The 27,722-nt window shown below is 41.7% G+C and overlaps 1 protein-coding gene and 2 long non-coding RNA genes across 3 annotated transcripts in view; 1 reads left to right on the top strand and 2 right to left on the bottom strand.

Annotated features, from left to right (window-relative positions):
* The window catches only part of SREBF2 (sterol regulatory element binding transcription factor 2), a 236,024-nt gene that overhangs the window by 156,291 nt on the left and 52,011 nt on the right, over nt 1-27,722 (bottom strand). The window contains exons 4-10 of the mRNA XM_085601233.1: nt 23,481-23,621; nt 12,976-13,191; nt 12,278-12,392; nt 3,528-3,709; nt 1,357-1,549; nt 1,011-1,195; nt 550-811 (exon numbers count right to left, since the gene is read on the bottom strand). Coding sequence (XP_085457359.1) covers nt 550-811; nt 1,011-1,195; nt 1,357-1,549; nt 3,528-3,709; nt 12,278-12,392; nt 12,976-13,191; nt 23,481-23,621 — 1,294 coding nt within the window. The remainder of the gene's footprint in view (nt 1-549; nt 812-1,010; nt 1,196-1,356; nt 1,550-3,527; nt 3,710-12,277; nt 12,393-12,975; nt 13,192-23,480; nt 23,622-27,722) is intronic.
* On the bottom strand, nt 14,302-15,967 carry LOC146833419 (uncharacterized). Its single transcript, XR_014960584.1, has 5 exons — nt 15,922-15,967; nt 15,410-15,565; nt 15,264-15,327; nt 15,057-15,171; nt 14,302-14,690 (listed from the first exon to the last, which is right to left on the bottom strand). It is a non-coding gene; the product is annotated as an uncharacterized LOC146833419 (long non-coding RNA).
* On the top strand, nt 21,395-23,060 carry LOC146833418 (uncharacterized). Its single transcript, XR_014960585.1, has 5 exons — nt 21,395-21,440; nt 21,797-21,952; nt 22,035-22,098; nt 22,191-22,305; nt 22,672-23,060. It is a non-coding gene; the product is annotated as an uncharacterized LOC146833418 (long non-coding RNA).

Here is a 27,722-nt window from a genome sequence, read left to right as displayed (position 1 = left end):
CGTGAACGCGCTAATGACAAGTGCTCACCAGGCAGCCACGGCAGAACAACGAAAGAACGCACGCAAAGTGAAAGTAATCATTTCGCGGCCGCTTTGATGTTCTCAGTGGCCGCGCGGCTCACTGAGAACATCAAAGCGGCCGCGAAATGATCACGCAGGCTGCCAAATGGTGCGCGCGCCCGGCGCACATGCACTGTACTTGGCGGCCTGAAAGCACTGGTTCGCACTTCCAGATCCCCCTTTTACAAAAGCTCTCGCGAGAGCAGCACTAAAGCGCTGGCTCAGGCGAGACCTAAAAAGCAAGTTGTAGAGTCTGAGCCCAACACTAGATGGCACTGTCCAAAACGAAGTGGAGGAGTACATGGAAACCTTCTAATTACCTAGGATTGAACATTAAAGTTGAAGGCAGACCTACAAACCACTGCAATTAGCTACAGAGGGAGTTCAGAGCAGCTATATAATCCCTGTGAGAGGAAGTGGAGGGAGTGTATAGTAGGCATGCAATATTTTGTGTAACAGAACTAAGGGAATTTGAGGAAGATAGGTCACCTGAGAGATAGAGCTGATGAAGCTTATGATAAACCAGTGCAGCGTCCCGGGCACTCGTCTTCGCCTCATCCTGGAGTTCGGCTTTCTCGCGATGCCCTGGGGTGCGTCGCAGCAGCCATCGTACAATGCCCAGCTTCTGTAGGCTGTAGCGGATCACATTCCAGCAAAGACTGCAGCCCAGGTCAAAGCTGGAAGTGGGCAAGGTACGTCCAAGGACTGACAGACAGGTCTGTAGGTTCATGGTGGCTGCAGCAAAATCCTCCTGTGTCAAAGAGAAGATAAAGACAGAGAACAGTTACTTCTGAAAATTTCAACTGCAAATCCCTAAAGTCAGCAACGAATCTCATCTCAATACATATTTCCTGAAAAGCCTTGTTCCCCTCTGGAAAGCAGCTTCAGTCATTGTTATCACAAATTTGATTGATCAAAAGCTAGACGGACGTATACTGGGACTGCCTTACCCTGGCTAGGTCGAGGTCTGCCTGCTTACGATGCCGCCAGAACTTGACAGAAGACTGGGAGTGGAGCCGGGTGACTGGTTCGCCGTGGATAAGAAGCTTGATGAAAACGCTCAGGACAATGACCCCGTTCACCAACCACAGGACTAGGGTTGGGATCATCCAGTCCAGCCAGCCACCAGCAATACCTGGAAAAGAATGTAGACTTAAATGTAGTCCACACTACATTACATTTTATTTCAAAGAATACAGAAACCCAAACACCAGTGAAACCCCTTGCTGCAAAGAGCATCTGCCCCATAGCAGGCATCACATCCCACAGCCTGTAAACCAAGAATCCCCAATGTACCTGAGACCTCAAACCCCAGCATAGTCCTTCCTGAGCTGTGAAGCACTGCCCGCTCAGACTGCTGCATCTCTCCACCCTGCAGGAGCGAGGTCAGTGGGTTGAAGGAAAGGCAGAGGAATGTCAGGGCGCAAAGCAGCATCCGTGACCGGTCCAGCATGCCAAGTGCAGAGGACTCGTCTGGCTCATCCTTCATCTGGAGAAAAAACAAGAAGTGGACCGTAAACTGAGGTAAACACTAAAAGAAGCATTCATCAGAACGTCCTCCTTGGTTTACTGCCTGGCTCTCCAGGGACAATTCAGCCAATTATTCTGCATATATAGCATATATGGATGGCCCCGCATTCTCTTCTCCCCAATTGCTTCATTCTTCCACCAATTGAATCCCATACTGCTATTACATAATACCTAGGTAAACTCACAATATTCCACCCTGGCTAACATTCTCACCCTAATATCAAATATAAATGCAGTGTCTAAATCTGCAAACCTCTATTTACAGTCACTAAAGAAAATAAAAAGCTTTCAATCCCCACATCAGTTAAGAACAGCAGCTTTCACTTGAAGATCTATTGACTTGACCGGTATGTCATCCGAACAAATTCTGCTCTCCTCACTTGCACTGATCTAGGTTATCTTTCATTCCACAGCTAAATGCATTTAAGAGAAGCAAATAACCCTACAAGACTTTCACTAGCTACCCTTTTAGTCTAGGATCAAATTCAAAGTTGGCTGCTTGGCAAGTGAAGAGAACAAACCTCAGTATCTGGCCAACCTATTGACGCTATCCGGTGGCAAATGAGGAGTTACACAATGCAAGGATGACAACTACTGGCAGTGGAATCACAGATTCCAGACGGTAATTTCTTTCCTGTGCCATGCAATTACGAGAAAACTGAATGGGAAACTATTTTGCAGACCCAGCATCACTGAGTCCTTTTCTGCATGTGGGTTTTCTATTCCAGAGACAATTCAGCTTCCACTTACCACCTACTCTCAGCAGGCAGTAATTGGAGTGAGGCGTTAAAATGGGTAAGTGTGGTTTAGAAGGAACCACAAGGGCTCCATGGCACAAAAGGGGGTCTGAAGTGGGACTGGGCAGCACCTGTGCCTGCTGCCCTTTTTCTGCTAGTAAAATCAGGCCTGGTGTTCTCACACCCTGTAATCCTGGGCATAGGAATAGAGAATATTTGTGACCAGGTACAGCTCTATCCCACAAGGGGTTACTACTACGACAGACCCGTAATCGGGCCCCCAGACTTAAAAGACTCACTGAAGCATGAGACACCAAAATTTAGAATTTCCCAAGCCTTGAACAGTTGAACTGAAACTCTCTTCCCGCACAGCTGAGGACTCAACCAAGTATATATGTCTTTTAGTTCAGGGCTAAAGGCTCATTTATTCATGAGCTAGTTTTCATGTCGTAATCCTCCCCTGAGGACAGTTCCACTGATCACTTATCAGATCTCAAATCTTAGTTTGATCTGTATACTTCTCCCAGCACTCCTTCCTAATAGCTCATGACCTACCACCCCTTCTAGATTTTTCTCCAAATGTTTACCAATTTAATTATACATGTTTTTTCTTATGTATAGTGTGCTAATGGTGTAGCTGTGTTACACATAAAATAAATAAAATAAGGAAGTGGAACTGCTTGAGAAACAACACTTTCTCCTTTTGATACAGCTTATGCTTTTCTCACCTCCTCCTTCTGTCCCCCAACTACTAGGGCCAACACAAACAAGTTTATCACAAGTTGCCATGGGAGAGTTCCACTTGGCTATACACAAGAGTGTGACCAGACGTATCATGAAACAGTATTTCGCCTTTCAAATAACAGCACTGCAGATTTAACACAGAGTAAGTGAAAAACATACTTCTGGGTTACAGAGGAATAGCCTAAAATCCTGGCAGTGACATTAAATGCATTGGGAAGTCCACCATGTTGAGACCATTTAAGAAACAGCTGCCAAAGCCTCTGTGGGTATGCCTGTAGATGTATTACATTGTACAGGCAGGACAGATTGTTACCACCAAGTCTCCTACCCCTAGCCCCACTGGACCAATATAAAATACACTGTTCAATCATGTGCTAGGTCAGCAAGACCAAAATTAACTCCACTGTCAAATAATGTGTGGTGCCAGCCGCATCCTGGATCGAACTGCCAATGTACCTTCTCGTCGTCCAGCAGTGGGCTTCCAGGCTCTGAATCCACAGAGTACGGGGAGAGGCCCCCTGGCGAACCAGAGTCCGAAGGAGGAGGGGACATGAGCAGAATGTTGTGGTTGAAGTCATCCATCTTAATGTCCATGCTAGTATCCACCAGGCTGCTGAGGTCAATGCCCTTCAGGAGCTCTGCAAGTAGGAAGAGATAAGTAAAGGTTACACAGGTCCGACTGTGCCTCAAACATGGAGTCCCTAACAGTACTACACTTCATACGAGGAAACATGTTTTAACTAAGATTCTCAGGGTTCCCAATCACTGCTGATTTTTATGGAACCTTTACTCATATTACACTGAAAAGGACGGGAGACAGTACTGGGTTAAGACACATGAAGAATTTCTTCTAGTTGTCATTAGAGTCGATTTCAGGAACTTAGCCCACAAGTGAAACTCTGGAAGGCGCTATTGGGTTCATCCAGGGGGAGGGTGGATTACGTGCAAGCCAGAGAAAGGAAGGAACAGACATGGGGAAGATTCAACGCATCTTTCAAGGACCCATATACTTTCAGTATCCCACTCAGCTGGGCATATGAAGGGAGGGAGGTATTGGGTTCATCCAGGGGGAGGGTGGATTACGTGCAAGCCAGAGAAAGGAAAGAACAGACATGGGGAAGATTCAACGCATCTTTCAAGGACCCATATACTTTCAGTATCCCACTCAGCTGGGCACATGAAGGGAGGGAGGTATTGGGTTCATCCAGGGGGAGGGTGGATTACGTGTGGAAAAGAGTTGAGAAATGGGGCTAGTCCAACTTTAGCTCTAGATGCACCGCAGAAGGGTAAACTTTGCATTACCAGAAGGAAATCCCAATATGATACATATTTTGTGGGAACTAGTGAGTGCCATGATACATACTTCGTTGCGACAGGTTGGGGTTTCAGAGGTGGAGAAGATACAATTTTTCCAGGAGTGTACTATGTTTGTGGGAACAAGGCTTATTACAAGTTGCCTGACCATTGGTATGGCACATGTTATGTGGGCCTGGTTTTTCCTAAGATTTTTCATACAGATAAAATAAGAGATGTAGAAGATATTAACTTATTAACACGTTTTAAGAGAGAAACTTGGTCTGAAATTGTGGGTGATATTTTTGGGGTTTTGATTCCAGCAGTGGGAATTTCTTTAAATGCTTATGGAATTCGGAAACTGTCCACAGTGGTTGATCGCTTATCGACAAATACCGCAGGAGGGTTTCTTTTGGTGAATACGGAATTAAGTGCCGTACGTGCCATGTCTATGCAAAATCGACTTGCCCTTGATATTCTATTGGCCAAGGAGGGTGGAGTCTGTGGAATATTGAAAGTTCAACATTGTTGCACTTACATTCCTGACGAAAGTAAAGACCTGAAGGTCTATATCAGAAATATTACTGATTTGCATGAAGAATTAGTACCACTTGAAGCTGGGAATTTGTGGACTAAAATAGCTAATAAAATGATAGCTGTTAAGGATTTTATTGCAAAGATAGGTAGTACTATTATAGGTAGAATATTGTTTCCCTTGTCTTGTATAATTGTGGCTTTATTAATAATAAGATTGGTGTGTGTGTGTTGTAAAAACAGGGGAGGGAGGAAGAAATTGAATAAAGAAAAGAAAAATAAGAAGTTGAAAAGAGAACCTCAAGAAATTGAACTAGAAGAATTGAGGGAGAGTGTTTATTTAGAGACAAAGAGAGATGATGAAAGAGTGACTGGTGTTTAATGTTGTGTAAAGGGGAAAAGACATTTCTGATTTCTCCTAAAATGGGACTAAATTTTCACTAATTTTTTTTTTTTTTTTTTGGGTTTATTTGGTGATAAAATCACCAAAGGGGGGATTGCTGGAGCAGAGTTTTCATTTAGAAAATTCAGGGGCTTTTGAAGCTCTAGTATGTCTATGCGTTTTATTAATTATTAATAAATAACAATTAATTATTTGTCTTGTGCAAGTGTGTTTTTTATTAATCAATCCGTTTGTCTTAACATAAGAGAAAGTTACACGAGGGTTAGCATGCGTGTGCTGTTTCTGTTTTCTAAAAAATGACGTGCAGGTTTTTATGTTTAAACGTTGCTGTGTGCTGTTTATTTTGAGCACAAAACGCTGTCTGAATTAATGCTTTTTTATGTTGCAAAAGCTAGATAAATACATACACATAAGGGTATTAGTGGGGTTAACACTGTTTAATCACTATGCTGTAGTAACGTTTATTTTGTCTCTTTAATTAAGATGGTCTATTGTGGCCTATGGAGGCCTGTATTAAGATGGCTGAATTTTGAAGCCTGCCCGTGATTTGTAAAATGAAAGACGTGACGAGGGAGACCCCTGCTGGAAGTGGTCCTGAAGTTGACTGACCATGGTCCTTTTATGAAAACTTTCCATGAGGACAGCAGCAGTTTTGGAGGATCTCCAAAAGAAATGGAACATCCTGGGTAGCCTTGGGAAACAAAGGAGTTTTAGAAATGAACAATGAACTGTGGTTCGGCTGCCGAAGGAAGTTGAACAAATTGGATACTTTAATAGTTTCTTGGTTCCTGTTCCGTAGTTTTCGTCTTGTGACTTTTCCTGAGCGGAGATTTTCAGATGTAGCAATGTTACATTTCTTCCTTCTCGCTCTGCTCAGTGATTCAGTGTTTATTGCAAACTTTATGTGTGTTTCCATTGTAATTTTTACTATAAAAAATGTTAGCTTAGGGAGGGCTTTGCCACTTGCCATTTTGCCTTTGCCGCGTGAATCTGCGTTGCTGAGGATCGATGCTGAGGGACTTCGTCTTGAGAGACTTTACCGAGAGACTTGTCCTGACCCGTTCTAACACTTAGTTAGAATAGGTAACTATGAGAAATGATTTATTCTGATTGATTTACTTTGACTAATTTTAGATAAAGCAATATAATTTTAAACATGGTGTTGAATTTTCTTTCTTGTCAATTATTGGGTTTATATTTCTGATCATTATTGTGTATGATTGTGTAGATTGTTATTGATTAGGACAGTCACAAAACCAGATCTGATCGACCTGATATCGATGCAGGGTGTTTAGGTGTTTTCTTTCCACAGGTTTATTGCTGGTAGAGTATTTGAGCGTGTGTTAGTGAAATGGGCCCTAGCGTATGATGAATGTATGTGCGTGTAACTGTGTGATTACTCTATCCGTGGTAGTGGGCATATTTTAGATACCCTGATCCCTATCACGTGCAAGCCAGAGAAAGGAAGGAACAGACATGGGGACGATTAAACGCATCTTTCAAGGACCCATATACTTTCAGTATCCCACTCAGCTGGGCATTTGAAGGGAGGGAGGTATTGGGTTCATCCAGGGGGAGGGTGGATTACGTGCAAGCCAGAGAAAGGAAGGAACAGACATGGGGAAGATTAAACGCATCTTTCAAGGACCCATATACTTTCAGTATCCCACTCAGCTGGGCACATGAAGGGAGGGAGGTATTGGGTTCATCCAGGGGGAGGGTGGATTACGTGCAAGCCAGAGAAAGGAAGGAACAGACATGGGGAAGATTCAACGCATCTTTCAAAGACCCATATACTTTCAGTATCACACTCAGCTGGGCATATGGAGGGAGGTATTGGGTTCATCCAGGGGGGGGGGGGGGTGGATTACGTGCAAGCCAGAGAAAGGAAGGAACAGACATGGGGAAGATTCAACGCATCTTTCAAGGACCCATATACTTTCAGTATCCCACTCAGCTGGGCACATGAAGGGAGGGAGGTTTAGGACGTCAGTGAGGATTCCCACAATGCAGAACTAGGATTACAAGAAAACAACATTTCCTTCTGCAGCCTCACTGATATACATAAATGTAGAATGGAATAACCGGCATATCCCAATCTGCAGTTGTCAACAAATAAACGACACTCCGTAATCAATCACTTCAGTTAGAAACAGATATGACATCTCACAGTACGGTAGCCAAATAAATTACTTCATTTTTCCTAACCTGTTTTCTATCGAGCATGGTCAAGACTGATTTGCATATGGCTGGGTCCAAATTGCTAATAACGGACAGGGATGCAGCCAGATTAATTACCAGTAACCGAGATTAATCCCAGCATTCCATGCATCACTTTTTCGTATACGTTTTTCATATACGTTTGACTTATTAAAGTGTCTACTCTTTAATGATGATTAAAGCAATAATGGTTGGAAAATACGTGTACTGCTCTCCAGGTGGTTGCCTTACAAATCTCAGTCCAATACATTCCTTACCGAGGCGAAAGATGCGGCTTTGCCTCATATATAGTGAGCTGTAAGTCTGTCCCCAGGGAGAGGCTTGTTAACTAACTGATAACAAGCAACACACAAAACTGCCCATCTAGCTATAGTCTTCTCTGAGGAAGCCATACCAGATCTGAGGGCCGTAAACAAAACAACAAGTGGTTTGTCTTATGAAGATCCTTAGTTCTGTTCAAATAAAATGTAAGGATTCTCCTAAGATCTAAGGAGTGAAATGTCTTCTTCTATGCTGGAGAAAAAAGATTGCTTAAAAAACAACAGTAATGACATTGTTTGGTGAAAGTATGTAAAGGGGGATGTGTTCTTAAGACTACTCTATAACTGTGAAACACTGTGCAGGTTTCCATTGAAGAAAGAGCTTGCAGCTCCCAGCTTTGGCTGAAGTGACTGACACCAAAAATGCCATCTACCAGGGAAGGGGCTGCAATGAGGCCTTATGATTGAAGGAGCCAATCCATTTGGATAAGACACGAGTCAACTTGCATGAGGGAGAAAGTCTAATCGGTGGAATAGACTTCTTTCATGAATCCTTTTAAGAAGTCTTATGACCGGAATCATAAAGAAATAGCTTTGTCACAGCCGCTTCCTGTACGCTGTAATAGCAGCAATATGGACTTTGATGGAAGCACACTACATATCTGATTGAGCTACATTAAGTAAATATGGAATGATTACAATCTCCTGCCAGTTTGTAGGGTCTTGGTTGTTGTTCAAGCACCCCATATGACAAACCTCTGCCACTTAGACACATAAGATGCCCTTGTGGAACGAAGATTAGCCTCTTACGAATATTCATACAATCTGGTGAGCAGTTAGTGTCCATATTGAATTACTTCACAAGCCATGCTCCTAAATTCAATGACTATATGCTGGGGTGATTCATTTTTCTTTTAATGTTTGGTAGATTCCGTATGTACAGTAACGTCTTCTGGGGTCTCACAGACAGGTGAAGTAGCTCTCCATACTATCACTGTCTCAGCCATTATGGTGCTACTTGAATCATCTTGGCACTGGATAGTTTTTGTTTGAGCAATGGAATTAGTGGGATCGGATCGAAAACAAGGAGAAAACATTTGTATCAACTTCTCACACACACAATTAAAGGACTAAACACCTTATGCCCTACCTACCCGAAAAGTTGCATCACCTTCCACCAACCACCCAGACACCTCTGCTCCGCAGGATCTGAACTCACACACATCCCATGCATACCAACAGATCGGGAGGGTGGAAGTTCTCTTACATCTCTTCTAAAGCAGGGACCAGCCTCACACTGCACCATAGAGCCTCCCCCTCTCTTGATTTTCGCAAGAAGCTGAAGACTTGGCTTTTCAATGAACCAATCTAAGTAGGCAGGGCTAGGCACATACGTCTGCTCAGCGCCATGATACTCTCGCAGGTGTCAGCAGACTTTACAAATAAACATAATATAACATAACAACCATATCAGAGATTGGTTGATCTGTGCTGTGAGAACAAACTTGTCATTCCAAATGTTTTTCCATTGGAAGCACCGATTATTGAGATGCTGCTATAATGGCCTTCTTTAAAGAAGTGCACCAGAGACTAGAAAAATGCCTGAAGCCATATATCCGAACAGGGATGTAATCTATGCAGCTGTTGGTTGTGGTGTCTGTCGTGATAGATGACATTTCTGCAAAATGATACACACTTTTCCTCCGAAGGATACACTCCTCCCTTTCAAGTGCTAGAGTTGTTCCCAAATAGGTGAGGTGTACTGAAGACAACGATGATTTCTAGAGGCTGATATGCAAACCTAGGAATTGTAATAAGTTAGCCATGGTGTTGAAGTCCAACTGTGCCTGATGAGCAGAGCAGGACGTGCCTATATCAACCAGTCATCCAGGTAGGGACAGATGTAAATCTTTTTCCGTTAGAAGCGAGTCTGGTCAGCCAGACATGCATGCACAGCCATGCATTTGGAAAAAGTCCTCTGAGCAAATTTCAGTCCAAAGGGTGGAACTCTATACTGAAAATGAGTCTCGACTATTATGGATCTTAGAAACTTTCTATGCTTTACTGCCACTGGTATGTGAAAGCAAGCATCCTGTAGATCTATAAAACACATCCAGTCTCCCTTGATTAGCTGTGGCTATGTCTAACGCTGGACTAACATCCAGATCTTCTTGGGGGGAAAAAACAGATGGAAAAGATTCCTTTTCCACGCTGAGATGGAGAAATTGGTTCTATTGAATGCTTTTGAAGTAGATATTTTACCTCCTTTTATAACTGCAACTGATGTTTCTGGGCTGATTTTGGAAGTATTGATGGAGGAGAAGCTTTGAAACGGATGGTGTCGCCGTCCTGAATGTTCTCCAATCTCCTAGACGGTTTGATACTTTCCTTACCACAGGAGCAGCGAATATGTAGAGGGAGTGGGCCTTTCAGTGAGCGTGACTTCGAAGTAAATGAACTCGGTTGTTGTGGCTGACCTCTTTCTCGTCTGATTATACAATGGTATTTGGACTGCTGCTGCTGGACCTGAGCCTGAGGGTTGCACCCTCCGGATAGGACTCTGTGTCTTGGAGGTTATCTTGAATCCCTCCGTCTGTATTTGGATCGGTAAAACAACTTGCTGTCCTCCAATCCTACAGCTTTATGGGTTTCACCTTCCTTTTTCATGTGTTCCATTTCATCATCAGTGTGAGGACCAAAGAAGACTGCTTCAGTGAAGGTGAGATTCATGATTTTAGGGCACACATCTGGCTAGAAAGTAGTCAGCCTAAGTTAGGTCGATCTATATAACGCAATACCATGGCAAAACTCTGTGCCAGCTAGATCAGCAGAATAGAATGCTGCACTGGTATATTGGTTGCAAACAGTCCTGAACTATCTCCAAAACATCCTGTGCTCTCTCTTTTGTAAGTTGATCCATTAAAGTCTAGACTCCCACACACAGTGTCCTAATATATATCCCCAGTAGTGCAGATGCATTTAGTTTTGAAAGCCACCCTTTTTTTTTACCATCGCATAAACTCTTTTGCTTTTTTTTACGGCAGGATTGATCTATCCAGTGCAGAAGAGCCAAAAGAGAACATTTTTACAACAGCTTAGGCTATAACCAGATCTGGCTTGTGGCCCTATCTGAAATATACTGGGTTTTGTTCAATAGATTTACGTTTTTGTCGGAATCCGTGGAGCTGCTACCTTGACTGTTGCTGGTGTAAAGAACTTCTCTTCACTAATTCTGAAAATCCAGGGTCCAACAGTAAGATGGGCTTTGGAGAATCTCTAGGCTGCAATATGTCAACTTTCACAGACAGTCGTCTGAGGAGTCTGCAACAGAATATTTCGCTTTGTGGGTGGACTTAAAACATAATCTACTGATGATGGTCTTACGGGTGACACCACCGGTGATGGTGGAACAAATGACATATATAAATCAGACACATGACTCCTAGAAGGTGGTGGCAAGATGGAAGGCACTTTTCTACATTCACATCTCTTCAGTGGAAGCAGTACTGAAGTTGGTTAAGGCGACATTGCTGGTGTGGGGGACACTGAAGTGCCCTTTGGCACTGGAGGCTGGACTGGTCTGGGTGGAAGAGGAGAACAGGGAAAAGTCACAGTCTTGGTGGCAGATTGAATGGCTTAAGAGGTTCCTGCACAGGGCTCTCTACTGGAACCACCTGTCTTGGCACAGGCAGTGGAGTTGATAAGCCATCTGGATAGATATCCTGCTGTGACTCTGAAGAAAATGAAGCTGCGGAGTGTCTTGACGCCTAGCATCTTGAAGTCAATCGTCTCAACTGTGATCTCGATGTCGACAAAATGAAGGTCGACAACTAGACTGCGATAAGTAGTGACCTCTCAGTGTCAGATGTTCCTTCATTAAATGTCTTATCATGGACTGCCATTTTTTGCACAGGTCTCAAAGGCCCGGAATCGGCCCAGAAGAACAGCCAATGGTACCTGGGACATTGGTGGTGCTGTCATTAAACTCACTGAAGTTGAGGAATTAGGTGCAGATGCTTGTTTCGCTGTCAACCGGTGCTCCCAGATGTAGCAGGTCTTTCAAAAATGATCATCAATTTGTGAGCATTACCAAGATAAGGGATATAGTAGGGAGTGACAGTGGGCAGACAGAAAGAGACAGACAAGTTTCAGTGTGTTTTGAAATATCCAGAGAATACGACACACAGATTCACCCTTAAAACGCTCTTATTTTCTAAGTGGGCTAGAATTTGAATCCGCTTGTTTGGAATGGCACACAGTTTCTAGTCGTACTCCACAAATAGGGCCCGGGCTGAAAATTAGAGCTGCTAAATGTTTATCTTGAGGATGCTTAGGTAAGGGGGGGAAGATGTCGCTGAAGTGATGCCATGAAGTCTTTCAGTGCTTCATGACAGTAAGGTGATCACACACAAATCATGTACAATAGGGAGTAGGGTAGGAGAGTCAATAGAGCAAATGCGAAACAGCAGCGCCCCAGTGTCACCCACAAGACTTACGATTCTTCTGATTGGCCAGTTTTAGAGCCATGTTCTCCTGACGGAGTCGGTTGTTCATCTGCTGTAGGTACTTGATGTAATCAATGGCCTTCTTCAGGACACCTGACTTGTGCATCTGTAAGAGAGGGATGCAAGCACTGGTAAGGAAGGAAATAATTGACAGGCATTGACGCTGGCAAGGAGACAGAGAGAGAGAGAGAGGAAAGCTCATACTTAAGTATGTAACAACTATTAAGCCATCGGCAGGTCTGAGGATGAGCTGGAGCCAGCATGTACAAAAGATGATACCAGAAGAATGCCCAGGATGTTGAGAAGTCTCAGAATCATGACAGCAGATGTGTTGTCCAGAAAGAATGAGCATTGATGCTCAATTCAACCTCTGGCAGAAAAGTGGCAGACACCGCAAAAACAACGCAGTCAGGATGGCACTTGATGTTAAAACATGGCCAACATTTTGTCAACATCACCCACTGTCCTTCAACAGAAAAGTCCTGCACATTCATTATCATCCTTCTCAGAATTTCCTCCCAGTCTCTACTCTTCTACTATGTGGAACTTGCCATGGCACAACTTTTCTGGTCCTACCACACCATGGCTGCACCTTCACTAATCCTGTCCTGCAATGGAGGCAAACCACTCTAGTCCCCAGTGATCTCTTGTAATGTCAGTGCCCTTAGTATACTCCTTTGATACCTTACCTTGGAATCATTGCCCATCACCAGGTCTTTGAGCTCCAGGATCTTATCGTTGATGGAAGAGCGGTATCGCTTCTCGATGATGTTGTGGGTGCTTCGACGCTCGCCCTCCTTGGGTACTTCCAGCTGCTTGAGTTGACCTGGCATTTGCTTTAGTGATTCCTGTCCCATCATCACTGGCATGGTGGTCACAAACGCCCCATTGCCTCCCATTAAGGTCTGAGGAAGCAGATACATAGAAAAGAAATGACAAGATCAGCTTTAGACAAGTGAAGTCGGAGTGACCGATATTTGTCTTAAAGTATCAAGTTCAGGAAGAGGTGATTTACTTAGCACATCTGAAGTTAAAAGACAACAATTATAGGACAAAACAGGAATATATCTTGAGGAGGATGGCTAGCTCCTTAGGGGCATCATGTGTTCCATATTTGGAGGAGGGAGTCCAGTCAAAATGGAGAGGTACATCTGGAAAAAGGTGCTCAGTTCTGGAGGCCTCACTTTTAAAGTTGTTTCCAGATCGAAATGACACACTTGGAGCCTAGTGTCCAGGCCTGGGGGTCAGTTTCTGAGTACAGTAGCTAGTCCTGGAGATCCCATCTCTAGAAGGATACATTCAGATTTCAAACACTGTAGAAACGCAGAACAGTTGAATATACAAAGGGGAGGAGGGATGAGAACGCAAGAGACAGCCTTTTTTCTGAATTAAAGACTCCCAGAGTGCATGAAATGAGACTATGGGGAGAAGAGGAAGAAGAGGCTAAAAAAATACAAAGACATGTTTCCATAGAATACGGCATAAGTACACTCAACACCCTCAACAGCATTATGTGAAACAAAGCTAAACCAGTAAACAATAAATTAGAAGGAACAAAGAGGACTACTCCACAGACAGGACACTTTTTGTGCCTCAAGAGAAGCTAGAAAACAGATCAATTCAACTGGTCAATCAGGACTCCTCTACAATCAAATTCTGGGTTTTAATATTTGAGAAATAACACGATTACCTACCCCTACCATTAACCAAGAACGGGGGACATTTCTCAAAGTTTTTTTGCACTTCCAGTGAAGGCAGTACTGTGGGGCTTGGAGGCGAGTCACCCCTCTGAACACAATGAACCTAATAAGCAAATGCACAAACACTTTCTGTACGTTATGTTTTTTAAAAAAAAGTCAAGAGAAGAATTCCCCTATTTGGCACATCATCAGGTGAACTAAAAGATTCTTACCCACACCAAACCATTCACTCACCAGAACAAGCACCCTTGTCTTAACCACATGTGGACTCGTAATTAAAAATTTCTATATTTTATTAGAAACAATGACATATTAAAACATTTCTTTATAGCAATCACAAGACAGTAAAATCTGCGCCCAATGTTATAGTTGTTGGACAGTTAGAAAATAAAGAAATTACAATAAAAAACAACCAGTAAAAATACATTAAACCAATTTCATCCTAAGAGTCATTTGTAAACACTGGGAGAACACAAGTAAGAAAGATGCTTTCTAATCAAAAAACAAAGGAAGACAAATGATCTAGATCAACTATTCTCATTACACTAGATACTTAGTGTTTGCATTTTCTGGAGAACAGATGTCATTCCGATCTATAGTCTCCTTTACTTTAAAGTTGCGTCGACGCGTTTCGGTGGAAAACAGAAAATAGAAGACCACCTTCTTCAGGACAGTTAATTATGGTCTCCCACAATATAAAGAATCTAGACAAATCATAAAAGTTGGCATTAAAAATCAAAAAAGACATACATTTAATATACCCATCTCTAATATACAATTTGTACAATTGTGATTTACATCTATACACGCCATACATGGGTGTCAACAATTTTATAAAAACCTTATATGGGTGTCCACAATTTAATAAAAATCCCTATACCAGTTTCCTAACTCTAACAGGGGCAGCAGAATCCATTATAGGAAAGAGAAGTGTAGTTCTCCTGGTGATTCATCAACCACAACCACACATGTACTCCCAATCTTTAACATAGCTTATTCACCACACATCCTCCATGCGCTCTTCTTATTTGAATAGAACAGCTAGGTTTCTATTAAGTGAGGGATATTACCTTCTATTCTAGCCAGTACATCCAAGCGGTAGGTACTAGAGGATTCCTTCCCTTACTTCTCTTTAACGGGAGTGCGGTAAGTTCATAGGATATATAAGGGAACACACCTCTTAATCTGAAAAAATAGAATCGGATATAATTATAGCCTCACCTTTGAGCCTACTAAAGGAGGATAAAATGCCCTAATGTCTGTCTTGTTATATATACCTGCCATCCTGTGTATCCGTTTTAAAGTGCGCTCATAGTATAGGAAAGGTGGGACCGGCTAAAACTGTAAGAGAAGTCCAAACATAAATATCATATGGACCAACCCCCAGCCCCAAAGAACAACATAGTCTATAGGTTCCACTTACTGAAAATAGGGAACAATCCCGTCCAAAAGCTTGTCTCAGGGGTAAGGAAATACTCTATTCTTTTAAGAACATATCCGTCCTAAATATCCATACTTCATTGGCTGATGTATTTGGTAAGATCTCGGTACACAAGTATTCTCGAGATTCCAAAGATTTCTATAAGGGGTAAAAAATAAGACGAGGGGATTGTATGAGTTAAATCACTTATTGTTCCAATCCTGTGTCCATAGATTTCGATAGACTCAGCTGTAGTATGCACATATATTAACTATTTCTATCCTATAATGGCTACTTCTAACCAGTTGGTGGCATGTGGAAATTAATTATATTTAGTCCCAAAAAATTACTGTTAAAACAAACACTGGCTATTGTGCCACCAACAGTTAGGTTCTTTTTACCATTTTTTTGGCAAACTCAAAAAACGCTGAAACTTCATCTTAAATATCTGCTAGTCAATGGATTTCCAGAGGTAACACCAGAAAGCTAACTTTGCCCTAATAAACTACACTCACCCCGTTGCAGCACGTGGAAATCTTGAAGCCTTGACCTGGTCCCCAGTGAAGCGCGTATCTAAATGAGCAAAAGAGAGAGCTGTCTTATACCCCCTGCTCCTCGGGGCGGGGCATTCAATCAACCTCAGCTGTGAAACATTAGAAAAATGACCGCGAAAAGAGACCTAAAGACGCGGCCATCTTTGACTGCCAAAAATTAGCCATTGGTGTATAGAAAAGTAAGGACGGGGCGAGCCAAGTGAAAACAAAAACCCATCTACCGTCCTCCTTCGAAAATACCAAACAAAGAGAACCGTTGGCCTATATATACAAACGCCGATACGATGCAGCCTCGTAGAAAATCAAAAGCGAGGTCGATATCAGCCTACAGAGAGCTATTTAAACTGAGGTTTTCCAATGGCATACATGGCGGCCATCTTTGAGTTACCAATAAAGGTACATAGTCCAATCGTACCAAAGTCGACACCCTCACTCTAAATAAGGGATTTTAACAGGTTGCGACAAGGTAATGTTCAAAACTGAATCCAAAACGGAGTAAAGCACGAATCGCAAAACCCCTCTACTTAAAGAAAGGCAAGCAATTTTATTATTGTTATTGTTAACCATTACTATCCTTCACACTCCAAGCTGTGCGCACGAGTCAGGGCAAGAAAAAGGATTAAAGACCCGTTGTTTGCAAACGCAAACTCCCTTCAACAGCATCAATAATTCCTAAAAACCCTAATAAGTGCAACAGTATATTCGAAGAGCCAGAGTTCAGGATATACCAAAATCAATTAAGGGTATTCCTGGTATATGTCAGAGAACAGTACAAGGCGAGTTCATTTCTATAGAGAGATCTTAGAGAGAATCTCTTAGGGCAGCATCTATAGAGCAGAATCTAAGCACAATGACGGACCTTAATATTCAGAAGAACTCGTGAGGGAAGGAACCGTTATCTGATCAAACGATCCCATTCCTCCCTCGAGTTCAGACCATTTCTCACTGTATTCAAAAGTGAGATATACCATTGCTCTCTGATTTTTCTTTTTTGTTCCATGTTGCCTCCGCGAGGCCCCATCCATATCTTCTCGAGGATAAACCATTTTAAGTCAGATTCGTTGTGGCCCATTTCAATAAAATGGGTGACTAGGGGAGCATTGACTTTCTTAGTTCTAATAGCGGAGCGGTGTTCTTGGAGTCTGGTTCTAAGCTCCCTGCCTGTCTCCCCTACGTAACCTTTCGTAACCTTTCTCACATGGACATTTAAGGAAATATACGATGTTTTTACTCCTACAGTTGTTAAGGGATCTGGAGGATACCTTGTGTCCATTGTATTCCAAACTACCTGACTCAATGCATAGTGAACAGACATTACATGTGCCACACTTTGCGTTTCCCATGGCAATAGCTCTGTCCAACGTGCTTTGTACTTTGCCCCTGTTCTCTCTATACGTATGGACCAGTTCGTTTCTCAGAGTCTCCTCTTGGAGTAGTTTGTTCTTGAGCTTAATAGCCATGGATCACTTAAACCGTTTGGCTTTAGTGATGACCAATACAATAAGATTGTTAACACTAAGAATGGAAACAAAATTACAGTTTTGTCCGGGAGAGGGGAAAACTGGGGCAAACTGGTTAATCTTAAAAAGAAGTTGATCCGCACAGAAGCACATGCCGATTTCCTAATAGAATATGTGAAGTCGGGCACAATCCCCATTGGCCTACAGGTTAGGAATGAACCTGGTCTATTTATAGAAAATAAAAAATTTTTGGAAGTATGGACACAGATCTCAAATAGATGTAGTAGGGATTGGATGCTCCTTATCATTGAGACAGCTCAGGAGTTGATTATTATTGAAAAAGAATCGATAGAAAAACTTGAGCTAGAATTGAGAAATAGTACAGGAATGGAAGATGCCAAACGTAAACTTGAGGAGATCAACAGAGATATTGAAGGATACAGAGATTATCTTATAAATAAAAAGACTAACAAACTCAAAAAAGACATTGAAAGATTCAGTGCTGAAGGAGTCTACCCTTTCCTTAACGAGAAATACTATCAACAAAAACAAGAGCAAGGGTGGGATAGACCATATAATAGACCCATTTACAGAAGAGGAGGTAGAAAACAGGTCACCTTTTCAGACACATCAGGGACGAGCAGTGATGATGAGATTGGGCATAAAGAAGATAACAGCAATAGGAATAACTTTGTTGAAACAGGTCCCCAGCCTTTTTTAGATCAAAGACCCAGGCGGGGACAGAGGTTCAATTCGAATCAAGGGAGAGGACAACAATTTCGGGGCCCTCCACCTCCACAACAAGAATATTTGAGAACGAGAAACCAACGCTACTGGCGTCAGACGGAACACCAGTAGTGAATTTATCTAACAGAGACCTCACTGAAACAGAGATTAAGGTACTCAGTAAAGGGTTTAGTTTTGTTCCATCTACAGGGATCAATAGGTATCAATTAGAGAAAGACTTACGAGCCTTTTTTAGAAAAATTAGGCTTAAGAGATTCTTTGAGGATCGCCCGTTAAGGGTTAACAATAATGTCTCTGGTCTCAAACCTAGATCCTCCTTTACCCCCACCCTAGCTATGGTGAGTAAAAATCATGAGATATTTGAAAAAGCGGTAGAGAGTGGGATACAATCCATTCTCTCCCAAAACCCTAGACAATCTGACTACAATATGACCAGAGAAGAAAAGCAGTCCCTTAAATCTTTGAAAGATGACCTGAGTCTAACCATAAAACCTGCAGATAAAGGTGGTGGAGTAGTGGTGTTTAACACCTCTGATTATGAACGAAGGATGTTAGAGATGCTTGCTGTGAAAGAACATTATGAACCAATCTCTAGAAATCAACTCACTAAGCTTATAAGTGATTGTCATAAACTTTTGACTGTAGCAAAGGATAACCTATGGATTTGTGAAGAGGAATTCAGATTCCTGAATAACGAAGAACCTAGGATTCCAGCTCTGTATGGTCTCCCCAAGATTCACAAAAATCGAGAGAACCCACCCATGAGGCCTATAGTCAGTAGCATCGACTCATTAACTGAGCCCCTCAGTAAATATGTAGACCACTTCCTTAGACCCATAGTAATGGACCTTAAATCATATGTGAGAGATTCCTCCCATATGATATCCCTGCTTGAGGGCCGGTCCTTCTGTCGGGAGACTCAATGTTTAGTGACTCTGGACATTGAGTCTCTCTATACGAACATACCTCAAAATGAAACTGTAGAGGTGGTCCGTAGAGCCATTTCTGGCATTGAACTTGATGGTGTAGAAAAAGGTTTTATTGTAGACTGTGCCAGGATGGTACTCATGAACAATATTTTTTTGTTCAAAGATGAGCTTTTTAAGCAAAAGAAAGGTACGAGCATGGGGGCGACCTGTGCGCCGAGCCTGGCCTGTCTCTATGTCGGCGAATTTGAGAAGAAACATATCTTCAACGAACTCGCTCCATTTTTTGAAAATGTAGTTGGTTGGTACCGCTACATAGATGACATCTTTTTCATCTGGGATGGTACCATGGACCTTCTTGATGAATTTCTACTTTGGATTAACTTGGGCGACCCCAACTTAAAGTTCACATCACAGTCAAGTAAATCGAGGGTTGATTTCCTAGATATCTCTATCAAAGAGGTAGATGGGAGTTTGGCGGTGGAACTATTCACAAAACCAATGGCCAAAAATACTCTGTTGCATTATTCTAGTTTCCACCCCAAATCACAGCGTGACAATATACCCTTCAGTCAGTTTCTCCGCTTGCGGAGGAACTGTTCTGATATCAAGGATTTCTATAGACATGCGGAGACCATGAAACAGAAATTCAAGGAAAGAGGGTACCCTAAAAAACTAATTTCACACTCCTTCAAACGTGCCAGATTTTATGACAGAGAAGCTATGCTTAGCAATACTGTCAAAGAGAAAAAGGAATCTGACAAAGTGGTCTTTGTAAGTAATTTTTCCCACATCAGTAACCGTATCAAGAATGTCATCAATAGCAATTGGCATATTATTAATAATGAGGAAGAACTCAAGTTGGAAAGACCCATTTTTGCTTTCAAAAGAAACAGGAACTTGAGAAACGAACTGGTCCATACGTATAGAGAGAACAGGGGCAAAGTACAAAGCACGTTGGACAGAGCTATTGCCATGGGAAACGCAAAGTGTGGCACATGTAATGTCTGTTCACTATGCATTGAGTCAGGTAGTTTGGAATACAATGGACACAAGGTATCCTCCAGATCCCTTAACAACTGTAGGAGTAAAAACATCGTATATTTCCTTAAATGTCCATGTGAGAAAGGTTACGTAGGGGAGACAGGCAGGGAGCTTAGAACCAGACTCCAAGAACACCGCTCCGCTATTAGAACTAAGAAAGTCAATGCTCCCCTAGTCACCCATTTTATTGAAATGGGCCACAACGAATCTGACTTAAAATGGTTTATCCTCGAGAAGATATGGATGGGGCCTCGCGGAGGCAACATGGAACAAAAAAGAAAAATCAGAGAGCAATGGTATATCTCACTTTTGAATACAGTGAGAAATGGTCTGAACTCGAGGGAGGAATGGGATCGTTTGATCAGATAACGGTTCCTTCCCTCACGAGTTCTTCTGAATATTAAGGTCCGTCATTGTGCTTAGATTCTGCTCTATAGATGCTGCCCTAAGAGATTCTCTCTAAGATCTCTCTATAGAAATGAACTCGCCTTGTACTGTTCTCTGACATATACCAGGAATACCCTTAATTGATTTTGGTATATCCTGAACTCTGGCTCTTCGAATATACTGTTGCACTTATTAGGGTTTTTAGGAATTATTGATGCTGTTGAAGGGAGTTTGCGTTTGCAAACAACGGGTCTTTAATCCTTTTTCTTGCCCTGACTCGTGCGCACAGCTTGGAGTGTGAAGGATAGTAATGGTTAACAATAACAATAATAAAATTGCTTGCCTTTCTTTAAGTAGAGGGGTTTTGCGATTCGTGCTTTACTCCGTTTTGGATTCAGTTTTGAACATTACCTTGTCGCAACCTGTTAAAATCCCTTATTTAGAGTGAGGGTGTCGACTTTGGTACGATTGGACTATGTACCTTTATTGGTCACTCAAAGATGGCCGCCATGTATGCCATTGGAAAACCTCAGTTTAAATAGCTCTCTGTAGGCTGATATCGACCTCGCTTTTGATTTTCTACGAGGCTGCATCGTATCGGCGTTTGTATATATAGGCCAACGGTTCTCTTTGTTTGGTATTTTCGAAGGAGGACGGTAGATGGGTTTTTGTTTTCACTTGGCTCGCCCCGTCCTTACTTTTCTATACACCAATGGCTAATTTTTGGCAGTCAAAGATGGCCGCGTCTTTAGGTCTCTTTTCGCGGTCATTTTTCTAATGTTTCACAGCTGAGGTTGATTGAATGCCCCGCCCCGAGGAGCAGGGGGTATAAGACAGCTCTCTCTTTTGCTCATTTAGATACGCGCTTCACTGGGGACCAGGTCAAGGCTTCAAGATTTCCACGTGCTGCAACGGGGTGAGTGTAGTTTATTAGGGCAAAGTTAGCTTTCTGGTGTTACCTCTGGAAATCCATTGACTAGCAGATATTTAAGATGAAGTTTCAGCGTTTTTTGAGTTTGCCAAAAAAATGGTAAAAAGAACCTAACTGTTGGTGGCACAATAGCCAGTGTTTGTTTTAACAGTAATTTTTTGGGACTAAATATAATTAATTTCCACATGCCACCAACTGGTTAGAAGTAGCCATTATAGGATAGAAATAGTTAATATATGTGCATACTACAGCTGAGTCTATCGAAATCTATGGACACAGGATTGGAACAATAAGTGATTTAACTCATACAATCCCCTCGTCTTATTTTTTACCCCTTATAGAAATCTTTGGAATCTCGAGAATACTTGTGTACCGAGATCTTACCAAATACATCAGCCAATGAAGTATGGATATTTAGGACGGATATGTTCTTAAAAGAATAGAGTATTTCCTTACCCCTGAGACAAGCTTTTGGACGGGATTGTTCCCTATTTTCAGTAAGTGGAACCTATAGACTATGTTGTTCTTTGGGGCTGGGGGTTGGTCCATATGATATTTATGTTTGGACTTCTCTTACAGTTTTAGCCGGTCCCACCTTTCCTATACTATGAGCGCACTTTAAAACGGATACACAGGATGGCAGGTATATATAACAAGACAGACATTAGGGCATTTTATCCTCCTTTAGTAGGCTCAAAGGTGAGGCTATAATTATATCCGATTCTATTTTTTCAGATTAAGAGGTGTGTTCCCTTATATATCCTATGAACTTACCGCACTCCCGTTAAAGAGAAGTAAGGGAAGGAATCCTCTAGTACCTACCGCTTGGATGTACTGGCTAGAATAGAAGGTAATATCCCTCACTTAATAGAAACCTAGCTGTTCTATTCAAATAAGAAGAGCGCATGGAGGATGTGTGGTGAATAAGCTATGTTAAAGATTGGGAGTACATGTGTGGTTGTGGTTGATGAATCACCAGGAGAACTACACTTCTCTTTCCTATAATGGATTCTGCTGCCCCTGTTAGAGTTAGGAAACTGGTATAGGGATTTTTATTAAATTGTGGACACCCATATAAGGTTTTTATAAAATTGTTGACACCCATGTATGGCGTGTATAGATGTAAATCACAATTGTACAAATTGTATATTAGAGATGGGTATATTAAATGTATGTCTTTTTTGATTTTTAATGCCAACTTTTATGATTTGTCTAGATTCTTTATATTGTGGGAGACCATAATTAACTGTCCTGAAGAAGGTGGTCTTCTATTTTCTGTTTTCCACCGAAACGCGTCGACGCAACTTTAAAGTAAAGGAGACTATAGATCGGAATGACATCTGTTCTCCAGAAAATGCAAACACTAAGTATCTAGTGTAATGAGAATAGTTGATCTAGATCATTTGTCTTCCTTTGTTTTTTGATTAGAAAGCATCTTTCTTACTTGTGTTCTCCCAGTGTTTACAAATGACTCTTAGGATGAAATTGGTTTAATGTATTTTTACTGGTTGTTTTTTATTGTAATTTCTTTATTTTCTAACTGTCCAACAACTATAACATTGGGCGCAGATTTTACTGTCTTGTGATTGCTATAAAGAAATGTTTTAATATGTCATTGTTTCTAATAAAATATAGAAATTTTTAATTACGAGTCCACATGTGGTTAAGACAAGGGTGCTTGTTCTGGTGAGTGAATGGTTTGGTGTGGGTAAGAATCTTTTAGTTCACCTGATGATGTGCCAAATAGGGGAATTCTTCTCTTGACTTTTGTCTATTGGTGCTCTACCCCTATTTGTGGCAAAGAGCCCCTCTCTTTTACGTTGTTATGTTACGTTATGTTTTTTAGCAAGGGCTAAAATCTGGGAATGGAGAGTTCTACACGCAATGAAGGAAATACATTTGTACACTTAGAAATATCATACTAGGGAAGGCTTATTGAGCACTCTGCAAGTGTTTATTTGGGAGAAGAAGTCCACTGTGAGGCTGCACCACACAGAGCTGATAGCTACTGGCTGGCACACATACCTGTAGGGAGGTTGTCTGGAGAGGTGTGCCAAGAGTCGCAATCCCGGGGTTTGGTACAGTGGCCATCACAGGGTTGTTCTCAGCCTTCAGGGTGGTGAAAACCAGCGAGTCTGTTTTAATGATCTGCGGATGAACCAGCACCTGCAAGAGAAACAGGAGGTGGCAGGTCAATGGGTATTTGGAGAAATTGCTTGCTAGAGCATTCCTGCTTCACTTCTTCAGCACTCACTACTTATTGAGATATACAGAATCAAATATGAGATTCCATAACACCAAGGTATTTTAATGCCATGGTAAATAAGAATGGAATTAAAAGAGAGATGTATAAAGCACAGTAAAGCATAATGATTACTCTAAAACTCACATCATAAACAGAAAAACACATTCCACATCACCCACACCACAAAAGCACCTCAGCCCCTATTCAGGTATTGTTTCACACAGAATAGTAGAACAAGCGTTGTTACCAATTGACTTTCTATGTATTTTTGCCTTCCAAATGTAAGACAACGTGTAAAAAAGAAGTCATTTTGAAAAATGTCCTCTAATTCACATGCTAGTATGGGTACCCACAATTTCGGAGATGTGCAAATAAATAACCACTGCTTCTAAACTCTATATTTTGATCCCATTTAAGATATACATAGGTTTCCTTGATACCAATTTGTCACTCTTTATATTTTACCAAATGAATTGCTATATACCCATTCACAATGAAAAACCATTGCAAGTCATAGCTCAGTTATTGGCTCTGGGTAACGTGTGGTCTTGTAGAACCCACAAGTCCTATATATCCCTGAAACCAGAAGGGTCCAGCAGACGTAACGATATAGGCTTCCAAAAATCATACTTACAAGAAGTTGGAGGTGAAAACGCTGGCACAAATTGTCTGTTTTTTTCAACTCAATTTCAATATGTATTTATTTCAGCTGTTAGTTTCTATAGGAAAAGCTTGAAGGATCTACACAAATGCCCTTTCGCCGAATTCAGACTTTTGTCTACTTTTCAGAAATGAATAGCTTTTCTGGGATCAATTATTGCTTTCATACCCATTTCTACCACTAACTGGAAGGAGATTGAAAGCACTAAAAATAGGAAAAATAGGCTATGTCCCAGTAAAATGTCCAAACTGTGTAGAAAATGTTGGTTTTCTGACAGAGGTCTGCCTGTACCTGAAAGCTAGGAAGATGGCGATTTTAGCACCACAAACCCTTTGTTGATACAATTTGCAGGCAAAAACACAGATACTTTCTTCTGCAGCACTCCCCCCAGCCCCCCTCCAAACAAAACCCCACATTTAGCTAATTTCTCAGTCCCCTCCAGGGGAATCCACAAACCCAGGGTACCTTCAGAATTCTCAGGATGTTGGAAGAAAAGGATGCAAATTTGGTGTGAATATCTTTTGTGGACGAAACGTTATGGGCGTAAGCGCGAGCTACCCCAAATAGACAAAAAAAAAAAGGCTTAGCACAGAGGGGGGAGGCCTAGCAGCGAAGGGGTTAAAGAAGTGATTACTATAGGAAAAGACACTTTTCATGAAAGGTACTGAATTGTGCAGGACTGAGGCGACTCAGAAGTATGCCCTATAAGCCTTTTAAATAGGTCCTGCGTTGGGACCAGCGATGCCTTTGGAGGGATTACTCTCTTTAGATGCTTCACAAATGCTCTGAAGACCGTAATTGTAAAGAGGGAAGTGTTTCCTATCATGCATGTAAATGGCTACTGATGCCAAAGGTAACCTAAGTGTATGCTGCCTCCCCTCTGAAGGTACAACAGATAATTCTTCGATGCAAAGCAATGTTCTAAGAGGCCTCCTCTTCCAGCCTAAATAGCAATAGACAACACATTTACACTTTGCTGTATAAAATGCAAGCGCACTAGGCTCGAGTCCCAGCTCAAGAGCTTCTTATAGGATAAGCTTACACCCCTCAAGTAGTTTAAAATAGTCCCAACTCTATAACCACAGGTGCCAAATTATACGGTTCAATTCCTTGAGGTTTGAATGCATCAGCTGTCCTTGACTTTTTAGAAGTTCTGACCTGATGGTAAGATTCTTGTGTGGATAGACTGACCTTTCCAAACCAGGACTGCTTTGCTCAAAGGTTGAGGGCTTGTAGAGACTTCTTAGCTAATTAGAGACTAATTAGCCTTCTAACAGTCCAAGCAGGTAAAGAGTAACTTTCTAAAAGTAACTTTTCCTAAATATGTATTAAAAATCAAAACTTGACCTTTATATTGGATTTTCAACAACTATTATAAACAGCTGTTTAATTATTTTTCCAGGAGTTCCTATTCCAGAGATACGGTGTTAGTTTTTTTTTAACTGTACTCTGGTTTTATACATAGGGCAGCTAGGACTGCCACAATGTAATAGCTTTTAGCGTCTTGTCACAATAGGGACATAGCCACATTAATTTTTTACATATCCCACTTTTAAGTACAATACATTTTACATTGTGGGTTACAGGGCTTACATAGAAGTGACAATGAAAATTTAAACAAGACTTTTTAGCTGTTAAAAAGGGTTTGACAGGTCACAATGCATATTTTGAAGTCAGGCTTCAAAGGTAAGCCCGAAGCCACACTTGCACTGCCACTGCAGTGGATGGCATTATTGTATAGTTTTGTAATTGCATTTATATAGCACTTACTACCCCCAACGAGGCGTTAAAGCACTTTTTCGGCAAGTAGCATGCTACTCCGGAACCCATAAAGGATTAGTGGTGAATTAGTATAGTGCAATATGAAAGTAATATGAGTGGTGGATATGTTAGTTATTTGGATTGAGAAGGATAGTGGAGGGATAGAAGAGGGGAAAAGGTTTCCATTTATATAGCGCTTGCTACCCCTGATAAGTTGTTAAAGCGTTTTTTTGGTGAGTAGAATGCTACTCTGGAACCAGTAAAGTCTGTTATTTGGATTGAAAGGGACATTGGAGAGAAGAGGGAAGGATTTAGAATCTTTTTTCTGTTGGAGCTCACAGCAGCAGGAAGAGGCATGGGATTAGTAAAAGGGAGGTGGAAGTGGAAGAGTCAGAGGGAAGGGTTTAGAAAGGCTTGTTTGGGAGACCTGAATAGTAAAGAGGTATGAGATGATGCAAAGAGGGGTAGAATAGGGGAGAGTCTAGAAAGGGTTATTTTGGGGATCGTCATAGTGCTATGGGGTTTGGGGTGAACGAGAGAATGGAGGTAGAGGATACATTGATAGAGGTATATGGTGAGAAATAGGGTAGTGCATTGGAAAGAGTAGTAGAATGAGGTTTGAGATGAGTCAGAGTTGAGGTAGAGGATATATTGAATAACCCCTAGTTCTGGCCCCAATGGGAGATACTGGAAAAAGTGTTAAATGAGCAACACCTTTTTTCTGGGCTGTCAGTCTAATGTTTGGGAAAAGGCAAAAGAGACAAGTTTAGATATTGCAATAATGAACTTACATTGTAAACAATGCACATTGTTTTTTAGCAGAAAAAAAATGTTGTAGTAAGTTGCTATTTATACGTAAGTATTTTACTAACTTGAATAAAGGAGGAAATGACTGAGGAAGGACGCGGTCTGCAGGTGTGGATTATTCTCGCAATTTCACTAGATTGTTTGTCTAACCCATGCAGGCAATGCAGTGCCAGGCTACAGCCCTTTTAAGTAGGGACGGGCTCAAAGAAGGTTCTGGGGGTAGTGGGGTGGTTAAAACTGGAGCACTCTTAGTTAACATGGCTGATCAAACGCACCAAGTGTTAGTGGAATTGAAATGGTGAGACAAGAAGAGGACTCATACAGCAGGAAGCCAAACGATAAAAGGGGCCTGATCCTTAAGGAGAGCAGCCAGGTCCGATGCCTCATATTCAGCTTCTCTGTCAAAACACCTAAAAATACAATGAGGCAAACTAATTTTCACCCAATAGGATATGCAGGATTACAAAGGAGACACATGTAAACAATGGAAATACCACAGACTAGCCTTGCTGTGAGGATGAGCACTAGAGATAACCATGACTGTGGCACAACACACCTGAAAAAAAGAAATGAGGAACTGGTAAGAACAGGTGAGGTACTTCGAGTGAAGACCTTATAATATTTTGGGTGCCACAGTCAGGTAGAATAAGGTAGACTGGGGGAGAGATGGATGGCCATGTGAGGTGCTTTATGAAAGCTTTTCTTTGCATCCCCCAACCATTTTCCCTTCAAACTATAGGTGTCACACGATTAAAGAGTCACCCTTTCATACCAAAGGGGACAGGGTGAGTTA

Source organism: Triturus cristatus, chromosome 4_2 (assembly GCF_964204655.1).
Source record: "Triturus cristatus chromosome 4_2, aTriCri1.1, whole genome shotgun sequence".
In the NCBI taxonomy this organism is placed as follows: domain Eukaryota; kingdom Metazoa; phylum Chordata; class Amphibia; order Caudata; family Salamandridae; genus Triturus; species Triturus cristatus.
The sequence above is the reverse complement of the archived record's forward strand: the minus strand, read 5'-3'. Positions and strand labels throughout refer to the sequence as shown.